At 50.0% G+C, this 18,056-nt stretch overlaps 2 protein-coding genes across 2 annotated transcripts; one reads left to right on the top strand and one right to left on the bottom strand.

Moving 5' to 3' along the window:
• Window positions 1-991: 991 nt before the first annotated feature.
• On the top strand, window positions 992-11,121 carry RFLNB (refilin B). Its single transcript, XM_077851835.1, has 3 exons — window positions 992-1,263; window positions 3,790-3,899; window positions 6,693-11,121. Exons 1-3 carry the CDS (start codon window positions 1,057-1,059, stop codon window positions 7,021-7,023), a joined length of 648 nt encoding a protein of 215 aa, XP_077707961.1. The 5' UTR covers window positions 992-1,056; the 3' UTR covers window positions 7,024-11,121.
• A 3,883-nt stretch (window positions 11,122-15,004) lies between these two features.
• Window positions 15,005-18,037, bottom strand: LIAT1 (ligand of ATE1). Its single transcript, XM_077851836.1, has 2 exons — window positions 17,762-18,037; window positions 15,005-15,594 (listed from the first exon to the last, which is right to left on the bottom strand). Exons 1-2 carry the CDS (start codon window positions 17,964-17,966, stop codon window positions 15,188-15,190), a joined length of 612 nt encoding a protein of 203 aa, XP_077707962.1. The 5' UTR covers window positions 17,967-18,037; the 3' UTR covers window positions 15,005-15,187.
• Window positions 18,038-18,056: the final 19 nt, after the last annotated feature.

Genomic DNA, 18,056 nt, shown 5'->3' with positions numbered 1-18,056 from the left:
CCCATCAGAAACTCCTGGAAGACGGTGGCTGGTGGGGGTGAGAGGTTCCAATACTTCCAATACAGGGAGGTCTCCATGAGCAAAAGTACTAGGTTTGAGGATAGCCCAGTTCTGTTCTGCAGCTGACAGGTACTGACCCGAGTTCCCACGGAGACAGGGCCTGTCTGTCCAACTAAAGAAGGCAGCAACCCCCCAGTGTGGTTTTTAGAAAGGAACTCCCATGAGTGAAAAACTAGGGCCCCCCACCAGGGAGCCCCTGGCCCGTTAGCCCACGGGCAGCCTCCGCAGCTTGCCCCTGTAGTTGGAGGTCCCGCTCTGCAGAGTTTCCCTGTCTGGTGTGGTCACAGCGTGGGAGCTGAGCGGCCAGACCAGGGAGTGCTGCGTCCCCTCTCCCCGCCCCTGGAGTCCCCGCGGATACTCGGAGGAGGTCCTCTCTTCCTCTCGGGCAGCAATGAAAGCCGGGGACGCTCTGAGCGCCCGCTCTGCGGAGCCAAGAAGCGGTCGGAGCCATACGAAGCGCATTAACTGTTAATAATTTCCAGTTGTTTGCTCGCTGGGTTCGGCGGCTCCCCAGGCCTCCTCAGGCCGAGGCTCAGCTCGGGCTGCCGGGGCCGCACTGGCGCCCGCCGGGCTCTGCGGAGCCGGGGCCAGAGGACAAGGCGCCGCCCGCAGCGTGGGGCGAGCAGGGTCCCGCGGGCACCTGTAGCAGGGCGCAGGGCGCAGGGCGCAGGGCGCAGGGCGGCGGGGCCGGGGCCGGGGCCGGGGCCGGGGCGCGCGACCTTCCGCAGAGAAGCCGCCCCAGCGCGCCGGGACCCGCAGCCAGGGCGGCCAGGGCGTGCAGGGCGGCCAGGGCGGCGGCGCCGAGCGCGGTGCGGGCGCGCAGGGCGGGAGCGCAGCGGCCCCTGGCGCCGGGCCTCGCCGCGCGGCCAGTGCGGGTGGGTCCCGGCGGGCGGGGCGGAGGGCGGGGCCCGGAGCGCCGCGGCCCGCGAGACCCGACGGCAGGCGGCGGGCGGCGGCCCCAGCCCCAGCCCGCGTGTGCGCCGTCGCGCCCCAGCCATGGTGGGCCGGCTGAGCCTGCAGGATGTGCCCGAGCTCGTGGACACGAAGAAGAAGGGCGACGGCGTCCTGGACAGTCCGGATTCGGGGCTGCCCCCCAGCCCCAGCCCCGGCCACTGGGGGCTCGCGGCGGCCGGGGGGGGCGGGGAGCGCTCGGCGGCCCCCGGGACGCTGGAGCCCGACGCGGCGGCGAGCCCCGCGGCCCCGGTGAGTGGCCCCGCTCGGGCCCCTTCCCTCCCGAGCCCACCCGCAGCCGGCCCCCCGGGGACCCCCGCGGCCGTGGGCGCCGCCACCTTCGCTCGGGACGGCTTGGCCCCCGCGGGGCGCCCGGGGCGGGAGCGCGGCGAGAGCAGGGCCAGCTGGAGTCGGCGGCTGGAAACTCGTCATCGCCCGGGAGGCGCGGCCGCCTCCTCTCCTTGGGGTGGCGGCCCCCGCGGTGCCAGGCTGCGGCGCGGCCACACCGGTGGCGCCCCCCGAGGACCTGCGCCCCGCGGCCGTGTCGGGGAGAGGGGTGTGTGTGCTCCGCTCCGGCAGCAGTGGGGCCAGCCCGGGGGCGCCAGGCTAGGGGTGTGGAGGGGGGCCTGACCGCGTGGGCCTCCCGCCTCCCGGTGGCCCCCTTGTCCTGCCGCCTAGCCCTGTGTGGCACTTGGTGGGTGACAGGGCGTTGGCTGGGTGGAACCTTTCAAAAAGGAATCCTTTCATGTTACTTCAAAATTTTTATTTAAAGGAAAAACGCCTAGTCTTTTCCGCCCCTAGGAACGGCTCAGGTGGGGGCGTTTATTGCCTTTACCTAGAGCTCAGGGGAAGCCACATCCTGTCTACAGGCAAGGTTCAAAGTGGGGCTCTCAGGCCCCTTTGCCCCCCCTTGGGGATGGCTATTTCCAGCCCAGGCCCCTGGGGTGAAATCGTGGGTGGCAGCTGCTGTTCCTTTAAGACCTGGGCCCTTTGATGGGGTGGAAGTCTTGACCCACTGGCCCCGGCTCAGGCTCCGGGTCTCTTCTCTTTGGAAGGCGGCCCTTGCTTCACCTTGGCCTTCAGAACCCTTGCTGCCTGGCCCTGCTAGCCTCGGGCCCCTGACCACAGGCAGGTTCTTACCTGGTGCCTCCTCTCCTCTCCTCTCCCCTCCCTGGCGTCCCTCCCCCACCCCCAGCCCATTCCCTCCCACAGCTGCCCTTTTGACCTATCAGAGCCCTGCTGGCCCTTCAAGCCCAACTCCTGGCCTCCTCTGGGAAGACTTCCTTGATGCTTCCCAGAGCCATGCTCAAATCCATGGCTGGGTCCCCATTCCCTGCTGGCACTTGTTCCTGTGTCTGTTGTAATTCCCAGGTGCCTGTCCCATCCCCACCCTGCACCTGGGCCAAGGTGTGTGCTCAGGGAGTGTCTGTTGGGTGGCCGGGATGAGGGAGCCAACAAGGCAGGGGCAAGAGAACCAAGTGCTTGTGTGGATTCCTGGCTTTAGTGTGTGTTGGAGAGTTGTCCACCTCCCCTCTTGCCGCCACCTCGCAGCCACCAGGACGGCCCGAAGGTGCTCCCTAGGTGAAAGGTGTGGTAGCCAGGGGGCTGGGGGCAGAGCAGGGCCCATCACCACTACTTGGGGGCTGCTTCCAAAAGCTCTGCAGCAGCCAGTGCCCACACCTTCCCCCCTCCCCCTCTTCTACTGACCTCACTTGCCAGCCACAGCCCCTCCCCCATCCAGGTTCTGGAGCCCGAGGAGGCCCCTCTGCACCTCCCTCCCCTCCCCTGGTCCCCTTTGACTTTGGTATTTCCACCCTAGGCCCTCACTTGGCGCTCTGTCCTGGTAGCAGGGTGAGAGTCTTGGAGCCTACCTTCTAGGACTGTCTGCTTCCTTCTCCATCCTGGAAGGTGTGGGGGCGGGGCTGCCACTCCACATCCTGGCCCCGTAGTGGCTCCTTCTCTCGAATGAGGCCAAGAAAATGACCGATCACCGGGAAACCCAGGAACCCAAAGGGCTGCTCCCCGTTGAACACATAACACAGATGCCCGATGCCAGCCACGTCGGGTGAAAGCGAGCACCCATGTCTTGGACAGCCCTGGCCTTCGCTCAGGCTGCTCGACGAATTAGAAAGTGTGGAGCTTTGTCCGGGCCAGAAGCCAGTTAACGTCTAGGGACACTGCTCTGTCTCCTTTGCTGAGCAGGGGCAGGGGGTGAGGAAGACTTTCTTGGTGTTCAGCCTCCCAGTGAGTTTGTGGATGGATCCTCCACGTTGGCAGAGTGTTAATCCTGTGGTCCTGGAGGCAGAGAAGGCGCAGGGGAAGTCGGCCCGAGCCTTCCGTGTGAAAAGATTTCTGAGAGAATTTTGTTTTTGGCTTTTCAAAAGTGTTGCCGAGACAGTGATAGGGTTGAGGGTTCTGGTGAGTGAAGCCCCCGTTCACTGAGGTCTTCTCACTACCTTGTCGTGGGATGGTGCCACGGCCCCAGGGTCTTGCCAAGGTCACGATGCTGAGCTCCTTAGCCTTTCACAGACCTCAGGGAAGGAAGGGGGCATCCCGTTGGTATACAGATAAGGTCACAGGGCAGGTGATGTGACCCAGACTTCTTGGCTCTCCATCCAGAGCTCTCGCCATGCTGTGGGGCGGCCCTTCTATGGCATCATTTCCAGGAAGAGGACACAAATCCCAGTGGGGCCTGTCAGCTGGAAGCTCAGAGCCAGGACCTCTTTGGGGGATGCGTCAGACTGGCCTGTGGTCTAACTGCCTTCTCCATCCTCACAGAATCCAGCACCTCTCCCCAGCCCACTGGCCTTTGCCTGCTCACCAAGGCTGTGCCCTCTGTCCTTTGGTGAAGGAGTGGAGTTTGATCCCTTACCGCCAACGGAAGTAAGGTAAATATAGCAGGCGCAGATTTGACTGGAGCTTTCCATTTTTCATTTTTTATTGCAGAAATTAATGCTTATTACTTTTTTATTTTTTTATTTTTAAAAGATTTTCTTTATTTATTCATGAGAAACAGAGAGAGGCAGAAACATAGGCAGAGGGATAAGCAGGCTCCATGCAGGGAGCCCAATGCGGGACTACCTCTCAGGACCCCAGGATCATGACCTGAGCTAAAGGCAGACACTCAATCACTGAGCCACCCAGGTGCCCAATGCTTGTTTTTTTTTTTTTTTTAATGAGTTAATCATAAAAGTGTGCCAAAGACTATTCATAGTTTGTTGGATACTATTTTTGGGTTTCTTTGTGTATTCTAACTTATTACATACATAGATATACCTGTTGAAATAACAAACAAGGTCATGTAAAGTCCGGTGACTTGCTTTTTGCACTTTTTGCTTTTGGACATTATGACCATCAGACATTCACAGTTTTGTAACAAAATAATTACTCTTTCCAGAAACTGGTCCCCCATCGCCCCTCCCCCTGCTTCAAGGCACTCAAGGCACTATAGCCTTGTCCCGTATTACAGTTTCATACCATTCTTCCTTTGGGAATTTATCTCCTCCAGGATTACCTGGGGGCTGAGGATCCACTGAGAGCCTCTGTTAAAGATCTGTCTCTTCAGGAAAAAGAATTTTACTTTTGGTAGCTGCTGGGTTGTTTTTTTTTTTTTTTTTTGCTGGAGTTTCAGCTCCCTTAACACAAAGGGCCCTTTGATGGGGAACAAAGGAGGCTCACCAGTTTGGAGGTGAGGGGTTTAGTCTTTTATTCCTGCAGAGCTTGTATTTTGAACAAAATGAGGACATGACTTCATGACATTAGTTTCCACCAGCCTTCTTACCTGTTTGCGTAAGGAGAATAGACAACGTTTCCATCATCCAACCAACCCGCTGAAAAGAATTCTAATTCTTACTCCCTGACTAGTGGGTAGGGGCTGGGGGAGGCAGTGCTGTGTGATACACATACATATTTCAGGATCTATGAAGTTATAATAGTCAATTTATTTTAGCAATAGTAAATTTTAAAAATAAGCAAATGCTTTATTTACATTAAAAATTATATTACATTAAAAATTACATTACATAGAAAATAACACTTGGGCCACCTGGGTAGCTCAGTAGTTGAGTGTCTGCCTTTGGCTCAGATTGTGATCCTGGGGTCTTGGGATCGAGTCCCACATTGGGCTCCCTGCAGGGAGCCTGCTTTTCCCTCTGCCTATGTCTCTGCCTCTCTCTCTTTGTCTCTCATGAATAAATAAATAAAATCTTTCAAAAAATTTTTAAAAATTACCAAAATTACATTACAGAAAAAATTAGCTCCCAAATTACCAAAGGACTCAAAAAAAAAAAAAAAAAGTAGCTGCTGGGGAACATAGATGCTAATTTATTTTAAGAAATCAAGATGGTTTAGCACCGCCTGCAGCCCGGTTTAGCGCAGCCTGCAGCCCGGGGCGTGATCCTGGAGACCCTGGATCGATTCCCACGTCAGGCTCTCTGTATGATGCCTGCTTCTCCCTCTGCCTATGTCTCTGCCTCTCTCTCTCTCTGTCTCTCACAAGTAAATAAATTAAAAAAAAAAAAAAGAAAGAAAGAAAAAGAAAGAAAGAAAGAAAGAAAGAAAGAAAGAAAGAAAGAAAGAAAGAAAGAAAGAAAGAAAGAAAGGAAGAAAGAGAAAGAAAGAAATCAAGATGGTCATTGACTTTGATTGATAAGGTAAGGTCTCTGAGTCTCTGGTTTGAGGGGTCTCTAAACCAAAGGCCAAAGGGGACCAAGTACTAGTACTTGGTATCACTGAACTCTCAGAAGTCCTGGGTTCTGTCATCCTCTCATTAAAGAGCTGATGGTGATGGGCTGGCTCAGTTAGTAGAGTGTGCGACTCTTGATCTCAGGGCTGTGAATTCAAGCCTCATGTTGGGCAGAAAGCTTATGTTAAAAAAAAAAAAAAAAAAAAGCAAGTAACCTGATTGTAATGTCAGGGGACAGAGAAAACAAAGCATTCACCCCTAGTGAGGCAGTAGAAACCACCTTGTTCTACCACTGACTTATACCACTTGCTGTGAGTTAATACCCTGCTCGGTTATTTCTGGGCACCTTTCACAGAAAGAGAACACAAGGCTTGGACAAGTAATCTGAGCAGGCTCCCCTGGCTTTAAACACACAAAGACGCCAGGGGCTGCTGCCTGCCAGGAGAAACAGTACGTGTGGGGTAAACTTGGGGATCTTGCACACCTGCACACATATCCCAGCTCCGCTGCTCAATGCCACCATGACCTTGACTTCTGCACCTCCATTTCCTCTCCCAGGGCGGTCAATTCAGTTAAATTAGATCCTGGAAGTAAAGTGCTTAGAACAGTACCACCCAGTAGGTGCTTCATCTTTGCTTGTTCTTCTTTTTTTTTTTAAAGATTTTATTTATTCATGATAGTCACACACACAGAGAGAGAGAGAGAAAGAGAGAGAGAGAGGCAGAGACATAGGCAGAGGGAGAAGCAGGCTCCATGCAGGGAGCCCGACGTGGGATTCCATCCCGGGTCTCCAGGATCGCGCCCTGGGCCAAAGGCAGGCGCTAAACCGCTGCGCCACCCAGGGATCCCATCTTTGCTGCTTCTGACTAGAGTAGCCTCATCTCAAAGTTTGCACCCCACCTGCCCCCCTCCCCAGGATCAATATCACAGTAGGGACTCCTGTGCCCCAAGCTCAGGAGAACAGCTTTGTGCTGCCTTCTTTCTGTCTCCTGCCCAGGTACACTTCATCTGTCAAGTATGACTCGGAGCGGCACTTCATTGATGATGTCCACCTGCCCCTGGGCCTGGCAGTGGCCTCCTGTAGCTACACCGTCACCTGCCTCCCCAACTGCACCTGGCGCAACTACAAGGCAGAGGTGCACTTCAAGCCCTGCCACAAGCCCACCCGCTTCCTCAGCACCACCATCGTCTACCCCAAGTACCCCAAGACCGTCTACACGACCACCCTGGATTACAACTGCCGCAAGACGCTGAGGAGGTTCCTGTCCAGCGTGGAGCTCGAAGCCACAGAGCTCCCAGGCAGCGATGGCCTCCCAGATGAGTGCTGACGTGAGCCTGTGTGGGGTTGGACCAGCTCTTCTGCTGCCCTCCATGGCCTTCGTGCCCCAGAGGAGTCTGACCTAGCCATACCTCTAAGCCTGGCCTGGGGAAGGAGAAAATGTCATGGCATCTTACAATCATTGAGACGATTTGGTTTTTTAAAACGTTCAAATTATTTTCAAAATATTTCCAGTTTGCTGCTGTGCAGCTTCCCCCAAAGTCTCAATTCGATGAGCAAATAGAAAGCCAACTGGAGCAAAAGAAAAATGGGCCCAGTTTGAAATAGGGAGGGAAGAGAGGGCTCTTCTTCCATTGCTCAGTCAGCCTGTTAGCCCGAGGAAGAGTGTGGAGAAAGTGTCCGGGATGGAAAAAGTGAGTTTTAAGAACTTTCAGCCCAGGATGTCTTCACTGACAGCGGTGCTGGTTCTGTGAGCTGACATCCAGATGGGTCCCATCTGTGGAGAGCTGAGTTCCATTCCCTAGTTTATTCCCATTTGTACTTCCTGTATCACCAAAACTTGGGATTCTCCAAACCCTTTTCGTATCAAAAAACCCCAAACCACAATATAAAATAAAGATACCTCTTTAAAAAAGAAAGGATGAAAAGGTTCATCCTGTTCTCACCTCTCTTCAGGGGAGTCAGGTCCACCAGGGGCCAGTTTGACAGCAATGGCTTCAGTTCTGGTTCCTTCGCCTGGGTGGCTCCGAGTGTGGGCTCTGGCAAAGCGCTTTGAACCCTTGGCATCTGGTAATGTCTCCACAGGCTTGTGTAACTCTCCTGGTATGTATTTTGGGGTTTCCAAATACTTGCCTATTTTTCTCATAAGGCAAAATGTAGCGGAGAGAAACAGCATTTTGAGAGAATGCTTAGGGAAACCACTTTTGGGGACTCCCTGAGGGGGCTTCACTCCCAGTGGGAAGGGCCGGCCACACCCAGGACTGCATGGCCTCTGAGAGAGGCAGATGGAGATGTTTCTGGTGATCTGTTTCATCTGGATGAGTCTCCTCTCCAGGGACCCTGGATCAACTTCCATGGAATCCTGCCCCTGACTTTAGTCTAAGCCCAAAGGCTTTCCCTCCAGGTGAAAGAAAGGCCGGGATTGCTGTCAGGAGTCAAACTCCCACACCTGGGCGCTGTGGTGATGGCGCACATTTCTTGTAAGTGCTTACTGTAATGGCAGTGACAATCAGGGCGTGAGGTGCAAATGGACAACACTTTGTGAGTTCAGCTGAGTCGGCCTCAGAAGTAGAAAGGGGGGCGCTTGGGGGGCTCAGCGGCTGAGCGGCTGCCTTTGGCTCAGGACATGATCCCAGGGTCCAGGATTAAGTCCCGCATTGGGCTCCCTGCATGGAGCCTGTGTCATCCTCTGCCTGTGCCTCTCTCTCTGTCTCTCATGAATAAAGAAATAAAATATTTAAAAAAAAAAAAAAAAGGCAGCAGAAAGGGCCGCTGGGCCAGGGGGTGTGGTGGGCCAGACTGTTTCTGGCTTTAGCCCCCTGCTCACCCTGCCTCCCCACCAGCCCATACTTCCTCCTCCTGCCAATCCCCGAGGTTTTTGAGTGAAGAAAGGGGCAGGTGGCTTTTTCTCTTTCAATATTGGAAAGAACAATCGCGAATATTTTCTTTGAATACATCCAAATTATATCACGTGCTCAAGGGCTGTAGAGTTTTATAAGCCCGGATTCCCGCTGTATTTTTGGGTTTCTTTTGATGGCTTCCATGTATCCTGAAAGCAGAATCGATAGCTCTGTGGGTACCCTGGAGCCACAGTGGGGACTTTTGTTCTGAGGAGAGCAGGTGTGATTATCATCGCTCTCATTTAGAGTCATTGGAAACCTCTAGAACCAAACCGTCTGGTGTCCTCTTCAGCTTTAACAGTGTTTAGTCTGTCATACTCTCGTTTGGATGCATCTCTGGGTGGATCCTGCTGTTGGGTCCATGGTCCTGAGTTTGCCGTAGTAAAGCTCAGCAGGGACTGGTAAAGAGGGCACCCTGGGACTCCGTGATCACCTTCATCACTCAGAGTGACAAACGCTATCTGCCTCTGGAAGAGTCCATTACGTGGCATTTCTTGATAAAAATGGGTTTTTCTCTCTGATTTCATAATCTTCTCATTCAAGACAAGTGGTAAATGTAATTTTTAAATTGTGTTAAGAGAGTTCCCAAGGCTTTATTCTGGCCCAACGGGAACACTTCAATGAGCTCAGAACAATATTGTGGGCAGCACGACAGGAGAGATATATGGGAAACCATGGCCTTTGTACACAGCTATGTTTTGAGATATCCACGTGAGACTTTGTTTTTTGTTTTGGGGGTTGGATTAGGTTCGGACAAAGCATTCTAGGTGTGGAGAGAATCTGAAATATACCAGTAAAGTAAGTAGAAGTGAGCAATTGTGAATGTGTAATGTGAATGGAAAAGCAGGTTTTATCTTAAGTTATTCACTAGGGAACTAACTGTAGTTCCTTCTAATCCTTTCTTTTCCTTCAAACCTGCTTTGCTGCAAGTTACAGGAAAGAAGCATAAGCATAAGAAGACATAATGGGACACTTCAGGGTGGATCAAGTGACATTGATCATTGCTGGACTTAGGTTCATTTACAAAGTGGAAGCCATGATTTTTAAAACTCCTTATAAATCTCCTTAAAACCAAACATTCCTAAGCATATCTGAGAGATACAGTTTACTAAAGTCTTTTTTTTTTTCAGTCTTATAGGTTTCATGTAAGAAGGATGATTTGTATTTTCAGAGAAAAGTTGTTTTCTTTACAAATTCAAATCTTTTGAAAAGAACGATTACATTTTCACTTGATTCTTTTCTTGTTTCTAACCTTAGGAAATCCAGAATAGTATTTGACAAAAACATTTTTAAAATTTATCTTTGACACCTGTCCCCATTCCATTTTGCTTTGTGACTTCCTCTCACTTCACAATAAATTATCTTTAAAGAAACAAAACTTAGAGATGCCTCTCTTTTTTAAAGTAAAATTATAATGTGTTGGTGAAGAAACATGAGAAAAACACCTCCTCATCTTGAGAAATTTTAAGATGTGATTGCATTGTATGTTTTTTAAGATTTTATTTACTTATTCATGAGAGACACAGAGAGAGAGAGGCAGAGACACAGGTAGAGGGAGAAGCAGGCTCCATGCAGGGAGCCCGATGTGGGACTCGATCCCGGGACTCCAGGATGATGCCCTGGGCTGAAGGCAGGCGCTAAACTGCCGAGCCACCCAGAGATCCCCGATGTGATTGTATTTTAATAGGAAAATACTGATGTGGAATTCAAGATGATGCCTCGGCATAGTTTTAGGGAATTTGTTCTCAGATTCAATGTGTACTCATTCCTAAAACCCATCTGCCCCGAAATTATGACTGGGCCAATTCTTCCTCCTCACCTCTCCTTACAAATTGCCTTTCTCCCATTTTGCAGAACTATAATGTGTTAGTCTAACACATCCTTAATTTTTAATTTTGTTGTAGGACATTGCTCTGAGCAGGAAAAACGTATAGGCACTGGACAAAGGGACAGTTAGAAACATCAATATTGGGGATCCCTGGGTGACTCAGTGGTTCAGGGCCTGTCTTTGGCCCAGGGCCTGATCCTGGAGTCCCGGGATCGAGTCCCACATTGGGATCCCGGCATGGAGCCTGCTTCTCCCTCTGCCTGTGTCTCTGCCTCTCTCTCTCTATTTCTATCATGAATAAATAAATAAAATTTTAAAAAGAAAAAAAAAAAAAACATCAGTTTTAGGGCACCAGGACCCCACTGTAGGGCTTCAGGTCTATCAGCGTCCTACACACACTTTGGTCAAGAATGGAATGTGGTGGCAGAATGTTGGCCTGTCTTGGGAAGTTCTTACTTCCAATATCTCAAAGTGAGGCAGCTGGAGTGATAACACTACTCATTTAATACCTACAATCTCTTCAATCTCAGACCATTGTCTTCCCTGAAGGAAAGTCCTTTTGGGCAAGTGTTGATAAGAAAAGAGTTGATAAGAAATATCAAAAGTGAAGCGATTTCATTCAGGTGTCAAATTTAGGGCAAGGCTCTGTGTCTTATCTGTTAGTCTTTGAGTTACAACTTAAATATATCCCAGGAATGCATATTAGTGTGTTTGTATTTTTTTTAAGTCAGTCTCTTTTTAACAGAAATTAGCTCTAATTTGGCTCCTTGGGATGACAACAAGATTACTGCCACTTAGATTATATAGTATAAATTTCCCATAAAATGAATGAGCTAGTGGCACCTGGGTGGCTCAATGGTTGAGCGTCTGCCTTTGGCTCAGGTCGTGATCCCAGGGTCCTGGGATCAAGTCCCATATCACTGCTTCTCCCTCTGCTTATGTCTCTGCCTCTCTCTTTCTGTGTCTCTGATGAATGAATAAATAAATAAATACCTTTTTTTAAAAAAAGAAAGATGAGAAACCTTATTAAAAATGGGTGAGAGGGCAGCCCGGGTGGCTCAGCGGTTTAGCACTGCCTTCAGCCCAGGGTGTGATCCTGGAGACCCGGGATCGAGTCCCATGTCAGGTTCCCTGCATGGAGCCTGCTTCTCCCTCTGCCTGTGTCTCTGCCTCTCTCTCTCTCTCTGTGTCTCTCATGAATAAATAAATAAATAAATTTTTTTTTAAAAAATGGGTGAGAGGGGGCCACCAGGGTGGCTCAGTCTGTTAAGTGTCTGCCTTTGGCTCAGGTCATGATCTCAGGGTCCTGCAATGGAGCCCTGAGTCAGGCTCTGTACTCAGTGCAGAGTCTGCTTGAGATTCTCTCTCCCTTTTCCTTTGCCCTTTCCCCCATTCTTTCTAAACAAATATATAAAATCTTTTAAAAAATAAAATAAAAGGGATGCCTGGGTGGCTCAGTGGTTGAGCATCTGCCTTCAGCTCAGGTCATGATCCCAGGATCCCGGGATCGAGTACTGCATCAGGCTCCTGCTTGGAGAGGCTGTTTCGCTTTCCACCTATGTCTCTGCCTCTCTTTCTCCGTGTCTTTCATGAATACATAAAATGGTTTTAAAAATATAAAATAAAAATGGGCAAGAGACGACTAGACACTTCACAAAGGAAGATACATGGAGGCAAAATAAACACATGAAAAGGTGTTCGACATCATTAGATATCAGGGAAATGCACAATAAAACCACAATGAAATACCACTAGATATCCAAGAGAAATGAAAACATAGGTTCAAAAAATGACTATGTTCATGAGTTTTATTCACAATAGCCATAAGTTGAAGGGACTGAAATGTCTGTGATGTATATTCATACAATGGAATACCACTTAGTGGGCAGTCCGGGTGGCTCAGCGGTTTAGCGCCACCTTCAGTCCAGGGCCTGATCCTGGAGACCTGGGATCGAGTCCTGCATCAGGCTCCCTGCATGGAGCCTGCTTCTCCCTCTGCCTGTGTCTCTGCCTCTCTCTCTCTCTCTCTCTCTCTGTGTCTCTATGAATAAATAAATAAAATCTTAAAAAAAAAGGAATACCACTTAGTAATAAAAAGGTTCCAGATCCAAGTAGGCACTTTTTGTTTGGCCCCAAGTCCCCAAAAATACTGGACTTGGAGACCCTGGCTTCATTCCTCCTACATTCCCTCTTGCTCCAGACCCCTGGAGCAATTTGTCTTGTGGTTTCTTTGAATTATATCTATTGGCCAGCCATTGAATCCACATCTTTGTGAAACTCACCTTTAATGAGGTGAGCTCTACACCATCAGCAGGACAGTCGCTCTAGCAGCTGTGCAGCCAGCCCAACCTGAAATATCATTGCTCAAAACTCTTACAATGAATTAAGTGCTCCCTAGGGGTGAGGCGCTGTGCTAAATGCTTTATATAAGTATTGCATTTGAGCCCCACAGCACTGAGGTAGGTATCTGCATCCCTGGATCCAGATGTGGTAGCTAATGCTCAGAGAGGCTAACCAATTTGGCTCAGTTCACACAGCTAGCGCATAGTGGAAAAGGCATAAATTCAGCTCTGATGGCAAAGCTCATAATTTTAACCACTATGCCAGAATGTCTCATAGTGGAAAGGTGACCACAGGCCACTCCCACTCTCAGCACCCATGGAAGACACGAATGCAAAGCAATCAGGGCACCCTGAAGCCTCAGGGCCTTCCATGCACTGCACTCCCAGCCACTGTGGTTGATCCAGAGGGCACAGGAGGTACAGCCCAGCTGCTTTACCCTCTGCTCTCTTTACCTTGAGCCCTGGGGCATCAGGTGAGGTCCCGTGGCTGAGGATTAACATGTCTCCCATCTCCTCCTCCCCATGGGGACACACTAAAGCCCTTGTTCTTCTTCACTTGATGCTGTGCCCCTCAACCTGACAGTGGCACAACCTGACAGAGGGCCATTCCTGTCTGCCAGAGGGCCCCTGTCAGACTCAGCTGCTACCTCCTTTCAGGGGGAGGACAGGGCTCTTCCAAAAGTCCCCTTCCTATATTTTGCCACAGTACGATGGCCAAAATATGAAAACTCTGTAAATGGCCATTTAAGGAAAGGTGAGAAGAGGGCTGCTCTGTCAGCTGGGACTAGCAGGGACCAAGACAACCACTTTTGCCTAACTTTCAAAGAGCATTCTGTAATGTTTTGTATAGACTTTCAACTTCTTCCAAGTACAATGCAGGTCTTTAATTCCTTAGAAGGCAGGAACCTGATCTTAGACCTTCAGTCTGTCCCTTTTAGGCCCTTCCCCATGTTACACAACCCCATTCCTTAGACCTCTCTGTCTGTATCTTTGTGCCTGAGGTAGGCCCTAGGAAACCAGCACCCTCCAGAACCATCCCTCAGCCAATACCTGCGGGCAGTAGGACAGCCCCGCTCCCTCAGGCTCAGGCAGGATAATCCCCACAGAGTTTCCTTGTCCATGATTTAAGCTCCACTTACCCAGTATGGAAGCTGATTTAACAGTGTCCCTGGATTGGCTGTCTTCCCCTCCCAGTGCCTTCTCTACCGAGTTTCCCTTAAGATCCCAAATAATCTATTTCCATCTGAGTCTTTGTCTCAGGAACTGCTTCTGGAGAACCCATACTAACACAACACATGGCCCTCACTCAATAAATATTTGTGCAAGCGATGAATATTAATTTAGGACAAGTAGTATAGTAGGACCTTTTAAATGTTCCAGAACTTTGTTTAAAATGCTGTTTTAGGGGATTAGAGAATTACATACATATATTTTTTAATTTAAGTAAAATCGGTATGTAACATTACATAAGCTTCAGGCATATGGCAATTCAATATTTGTACATGCTACAAAGTGATCACTGCCACAAGTCTGGTTACCATCCATCACTGCACAATTGAGGCCCCTCACCCAGTGACCCCACCCTCAATCCCCTTCCCTTCTGGCAACCACCAATTTGCTCTTTGGGAGGACCATATTTAGAAGAGAAGCAATATTCCTTTTGCGACTTCTCATAATTACCTCCCAGGGATAGAGTTCTGGAACTCAGTTATTTTGAAGACCACATAAGGGCAGGGAGTGTATGTAATTAAAAAAAAAAAAAAAGCCTCCAAGATATTTGGGGCATTTTCCCTGGGCCTAGAGAAGCATGCTATGTGAGGAGTTTTATCCATTAAATTAGCTTAAGATTTAGAATTGATATACTCTACACACTTTCTCTTTTAGAGGGGAAGATTACAGACATCTGTGATGAGAAATTAAATAACAAAGAAGCGGAGCACCTGGGTAGCTCAGTGGTTGAGCCTTTGGCTCAGGGCAAGATTCTGGAGTTGGCAGATCAAGTCCCTGCATGGAGCCTGCTTCTCCCTCTGCCTGTGTCTCTGCCTTTCTCTGCGTCTCTCATGAATAAATTAAACCTTAAAAAAAAAATAATAAAGAGATACCAAATTATCTGAGAAAAAAAAATTTAGAAAGAACTTTGTCCATTAAATTGCTTATGTTCTGGAGCTGTGCCTTCCCTGGGCCACGAATGGTGCCCTAGTGGAAGGAGAGCCTGACCTCGTTGACACACCAGACATCTGCTTCAGAGAGTCTGATTTCCTTTTATTATTATTCTTTTTTAACACAAAAATTTGTAGTGAGGATACAGTGTAAACTTGTCAGTGTCAGGAGTGGATTTTCACTCTGGCAGAGCAGCAGCCAAGTCAGAGTGCAGGAGATTTGGAGTGAGGGTTCCTTCAAAGAAGTGACTGGGGTGATCCGCTTTCAGTCGGGCTGCCTGCCCTCGGTGCTGCTGTCTTTATCTGACAGGTAGGGTAAGTTCTCCGGGTTCTCCTCGCCACACAGCTCAGGGTGGAAGCCCTTGAGGGCCGAAACCCGGTACCGCTTCCTCCGGTTCAGTTTATATATGCGAATCCTTTCTTTCTCAGCCTCTGGGTCAGCGAGAATTCCATCCCAACGCAGACTTTCATTGATCTGGTTGGAGAGGCTCTCTTCTATTTCAGCAAAATGGGTGAGGTTTACAGTGGAGGAGAAAGGGGGGATGGGCTTGGTTTCATCCTTGTCCTGTTTGTGCTCTTGCCTTGGGCCATGATCTTTGCCAGGACTTAAGATATCATGAAAGGATGAGGACAGCTGCTGACTCTTCAGGCCTCGACTCTGATGTTTATCTGCTGAGCAGATGAACAGTGTTTTAGCCTCAGCCTGCTCAAGGGTGATGCCCAAGTCCCTGAAGATGTATGGGAGTGGAGGCCCCTCCTGACCTGGGCTCAGATAGCCAAACCCACTAGCCTTATATACACCACTGGCTCTGTGCTTTGGGTCAAGTCCTTTTGGGGAAGGAGGAACAATTTATTGGGCACATACTATAGGCCAGGTCCTTTGGATAAAGGCTATCAGCGCTATTTTCCTGGTGAGGAAACTGAGACTCTAAAAGTCTAACTTACAGTATCACATAGTGAATGGCAGGGTCAGGATTCGAACATAGGCCCAGCTCCCAATGCCCTGTTCTTTCCACTGTGCCATTCATGTTCCATATCTCATCGAGGTACCCTGCAGTTTGAGGAGTCTATGACTCCACCCCTAGTCTGGACTTCTTTATGATAGAGGAGAAATGGAGAACAACAGAAAAGCTTCCTAAACCTGGTTGTGGAAAGCAATATTATGCCAAGCCAGCTGAATTATATGGCACTCATGTGGAATACTGTAAGTGGTAGTTCTTTCATCAGCTCATCCTTCTGCTTTTGGGGAGACAGAAATCCCTCCCCCTGCAAAAAAAAAAAAAAAAAAAAGAGAAAATAAGAAATAAAAAAGCCCTCTCTGGACATTTCTATGCTTTCCTATTCCTCAAGAACTATTTGGTGTGTCTTGCTGACAGCATGAATTACATGCCACTATAATTTTCAGGGTCAGAAACTAAGCCAAAAAGACAGTAAGTTTCCTAGTTTGGCTTTGCTGATACACATGGGGCCTTTTGATCTCAGCTCCACAATTTTTTTCTTGCCTTTTTATTAAGATTCCACCTGAAGAAGTCATTATAACCTTCCCATTGCTTCCTTTCTCAAACTACAAGGATGACACGGGGAAGGCTGCCACTCCTTCAGCTTGCTAGTGGTGCCAGCCCTACATGCCACAGGCTAGGGCCCAGAAATGTGAACCAAGGTCAGGACCCATGCTGGAGGTTAGGACCACCATGCCAGAATCAATGAGAGCCACTTTCCTAACAGTCAAAGCTTCAAAAGGGGACCACACAAGTGACGCTGGAGACTCAGCACTCATAAGGAGGTGCATTCTCTGTCACCGACGGTCCTCTCTCTCCATAAACTGAGTGCTCAGTGCCTTTGTCAAGAAATCGGGGCAGGGGGGTGGTTCTGGGAGAGGACCTTGGTGAGATATAGGCACTCTGTGGGACTGTGGCAGGTGTAGGTATGTGTATGTATGTGAGGTGTCCATGGGAGAGACTGGAGTGGGAACATGTGTGTGTGTGGTTGTATGTGTACAGGAAGTCTTGGGGAGTGGGGAGTTATGCATGTGAGTGTGTAGCTGAGTGCCCATATGTATGCATAGACTGGGAATGTGTGTGCCTGATGGGGTATCTGACTTTAGTTTTATTTGGTGGCTCTAATGATATAAGGGGGTGTTGTTGAGGATGTTGGGGATTATAAGAGTATGCAGCAGTGACTGGTGTGATGGTATGTGTGCAGTTGAAGGCTGGCTCTGGCGAATGGGGGGAGGATGTGAGAAGGCAGTCCCTGCAGGAAAGATACTTTCTCTGCATTACAGGACTTCTAGAGGGCAGGTGCCCCTTAACGCATGGGGCACAAGGCAAAAACCCGTGTTTCAGTGCATGTTTGTCACTAGCGTCTTAGTATCTTAGGCTTGGGGAAAGTCCATGTGAAGATGAGAGGATCTCTGTAGGGAGGCTTGAAGTTGCTGTGGGGAAGGTGTGGTTATTTAAGATTCTGAATTTTAGCTGAGGGATTGATTAGGACATTGAGAGGATGTCTGTACAAAGCTGAGTTGCTGTGTGGAGCTGGGAGGCTCTGCGGGAATAATACTGGGTATGTTGGGGATCTCTGTGGGGTAGAGGGTCTCCACGGATGTTGAGGATCTCTGTGGACACGTACGGTTTTTATGGGTAGGGCTGGGGCATCACTGTGTTGTGTTAAGTGGTATGTGTGGGGAGCGGCAGGACCTCTGTTTGGGATTGGCGAGTTTCTGGTTTTGGTCTGAAGTGGTCCCCAGGTAGATGGGGTTCTTTGTGAGGAGTGGGAGTAAGTGACCTTGGAGAAGAAACTCTGGTATGGGAGCTGAGGCTGCTGAGCCAGCTGCTCCTCTTACCGTCCCCCTTGCCGGGCCCCTTGGTCTTCTTCTTCTTTTTCTTCTTCACTTTCCGTTTGCTCACTTCTGAGGCGTTGCCGGCGATGGGGGGCAGTTTGGCTCCCTGAGAGCCCGCAGCGCCACCCTCTCGCTCCTCTTCGTCGTCCTCGTCGTCCACGGCCTCCTCGCCGAACCCCGACGCCCCTGCTCCCCCGCGGCCGTCCATCCGCCCTCAGGGCCGCCACCTGCGCCTGGGACAGCCCCACAGCCCCTGCCGCCAAGCCCGCGGCTGCAGGAGCAAAGCGCCCCCGCGGCG

The sequence above is a fragment of the Canis aureus genome, chromosome 16, assembly GCF_053574225.1.
Source record: "Canis aureus isolate CA01 chromosome 16, VMU_Caureus_v.1.0, whole genome shotgun sequence".
In the NCBI taxonomy this organism is placed as follows: domain Eukaryota; kingdom Metazoa; phylum Chordata; class Mammalia; order Carnivora; family Canidae; genus Canis; species Canis aureus.
The sequence above is the reverse complement of the archived record's forward strand: the minus strand, read 5'-3'. Positions and strand labels throughout refer to the sequence as shown.

Excerpts from the sequence above, each read along its gene's own strand:
- RFLNB (XM_077851835.1), top strand. The coding sequence starts at position 1,057 with ATGGTGGGCCGGCTGAGCCTGCAGGATGTGCCCGAGCTCGTGGACACG. Across the intron at positions 1,264-3,789 it reads CGGCGAGCCCCGCGGCCCCG|AATCCAGCACCTCTCCCCAG; the intron begins GTGAGTGGCCCC and ends CCATCCTCACAG. Across the intron at positions 3,900-6,692 it reads TTACCGCCAACGGAAGTAAG|GTACACTTCATCTGTCAAGT; the intron begins GTAAATATAGCA and ends TCTCCTGCCCAG.
- LIAT1 (XM_077851836.1), bottom strand. The coding sequence starts at position 17,966 with ATGGACGGCCGCGGGGGAGCAGGGGCGTCGGGGTTCGGCGAGGAGGCC. Across the intron at positions 15,595-17,761 it reads GGGGCCCGGCAAGGGGGACG|CAGATAAACATCAGAGTCGA; the intron begins GTAAGAGGAGCA and ends TCATCTGCTCAG.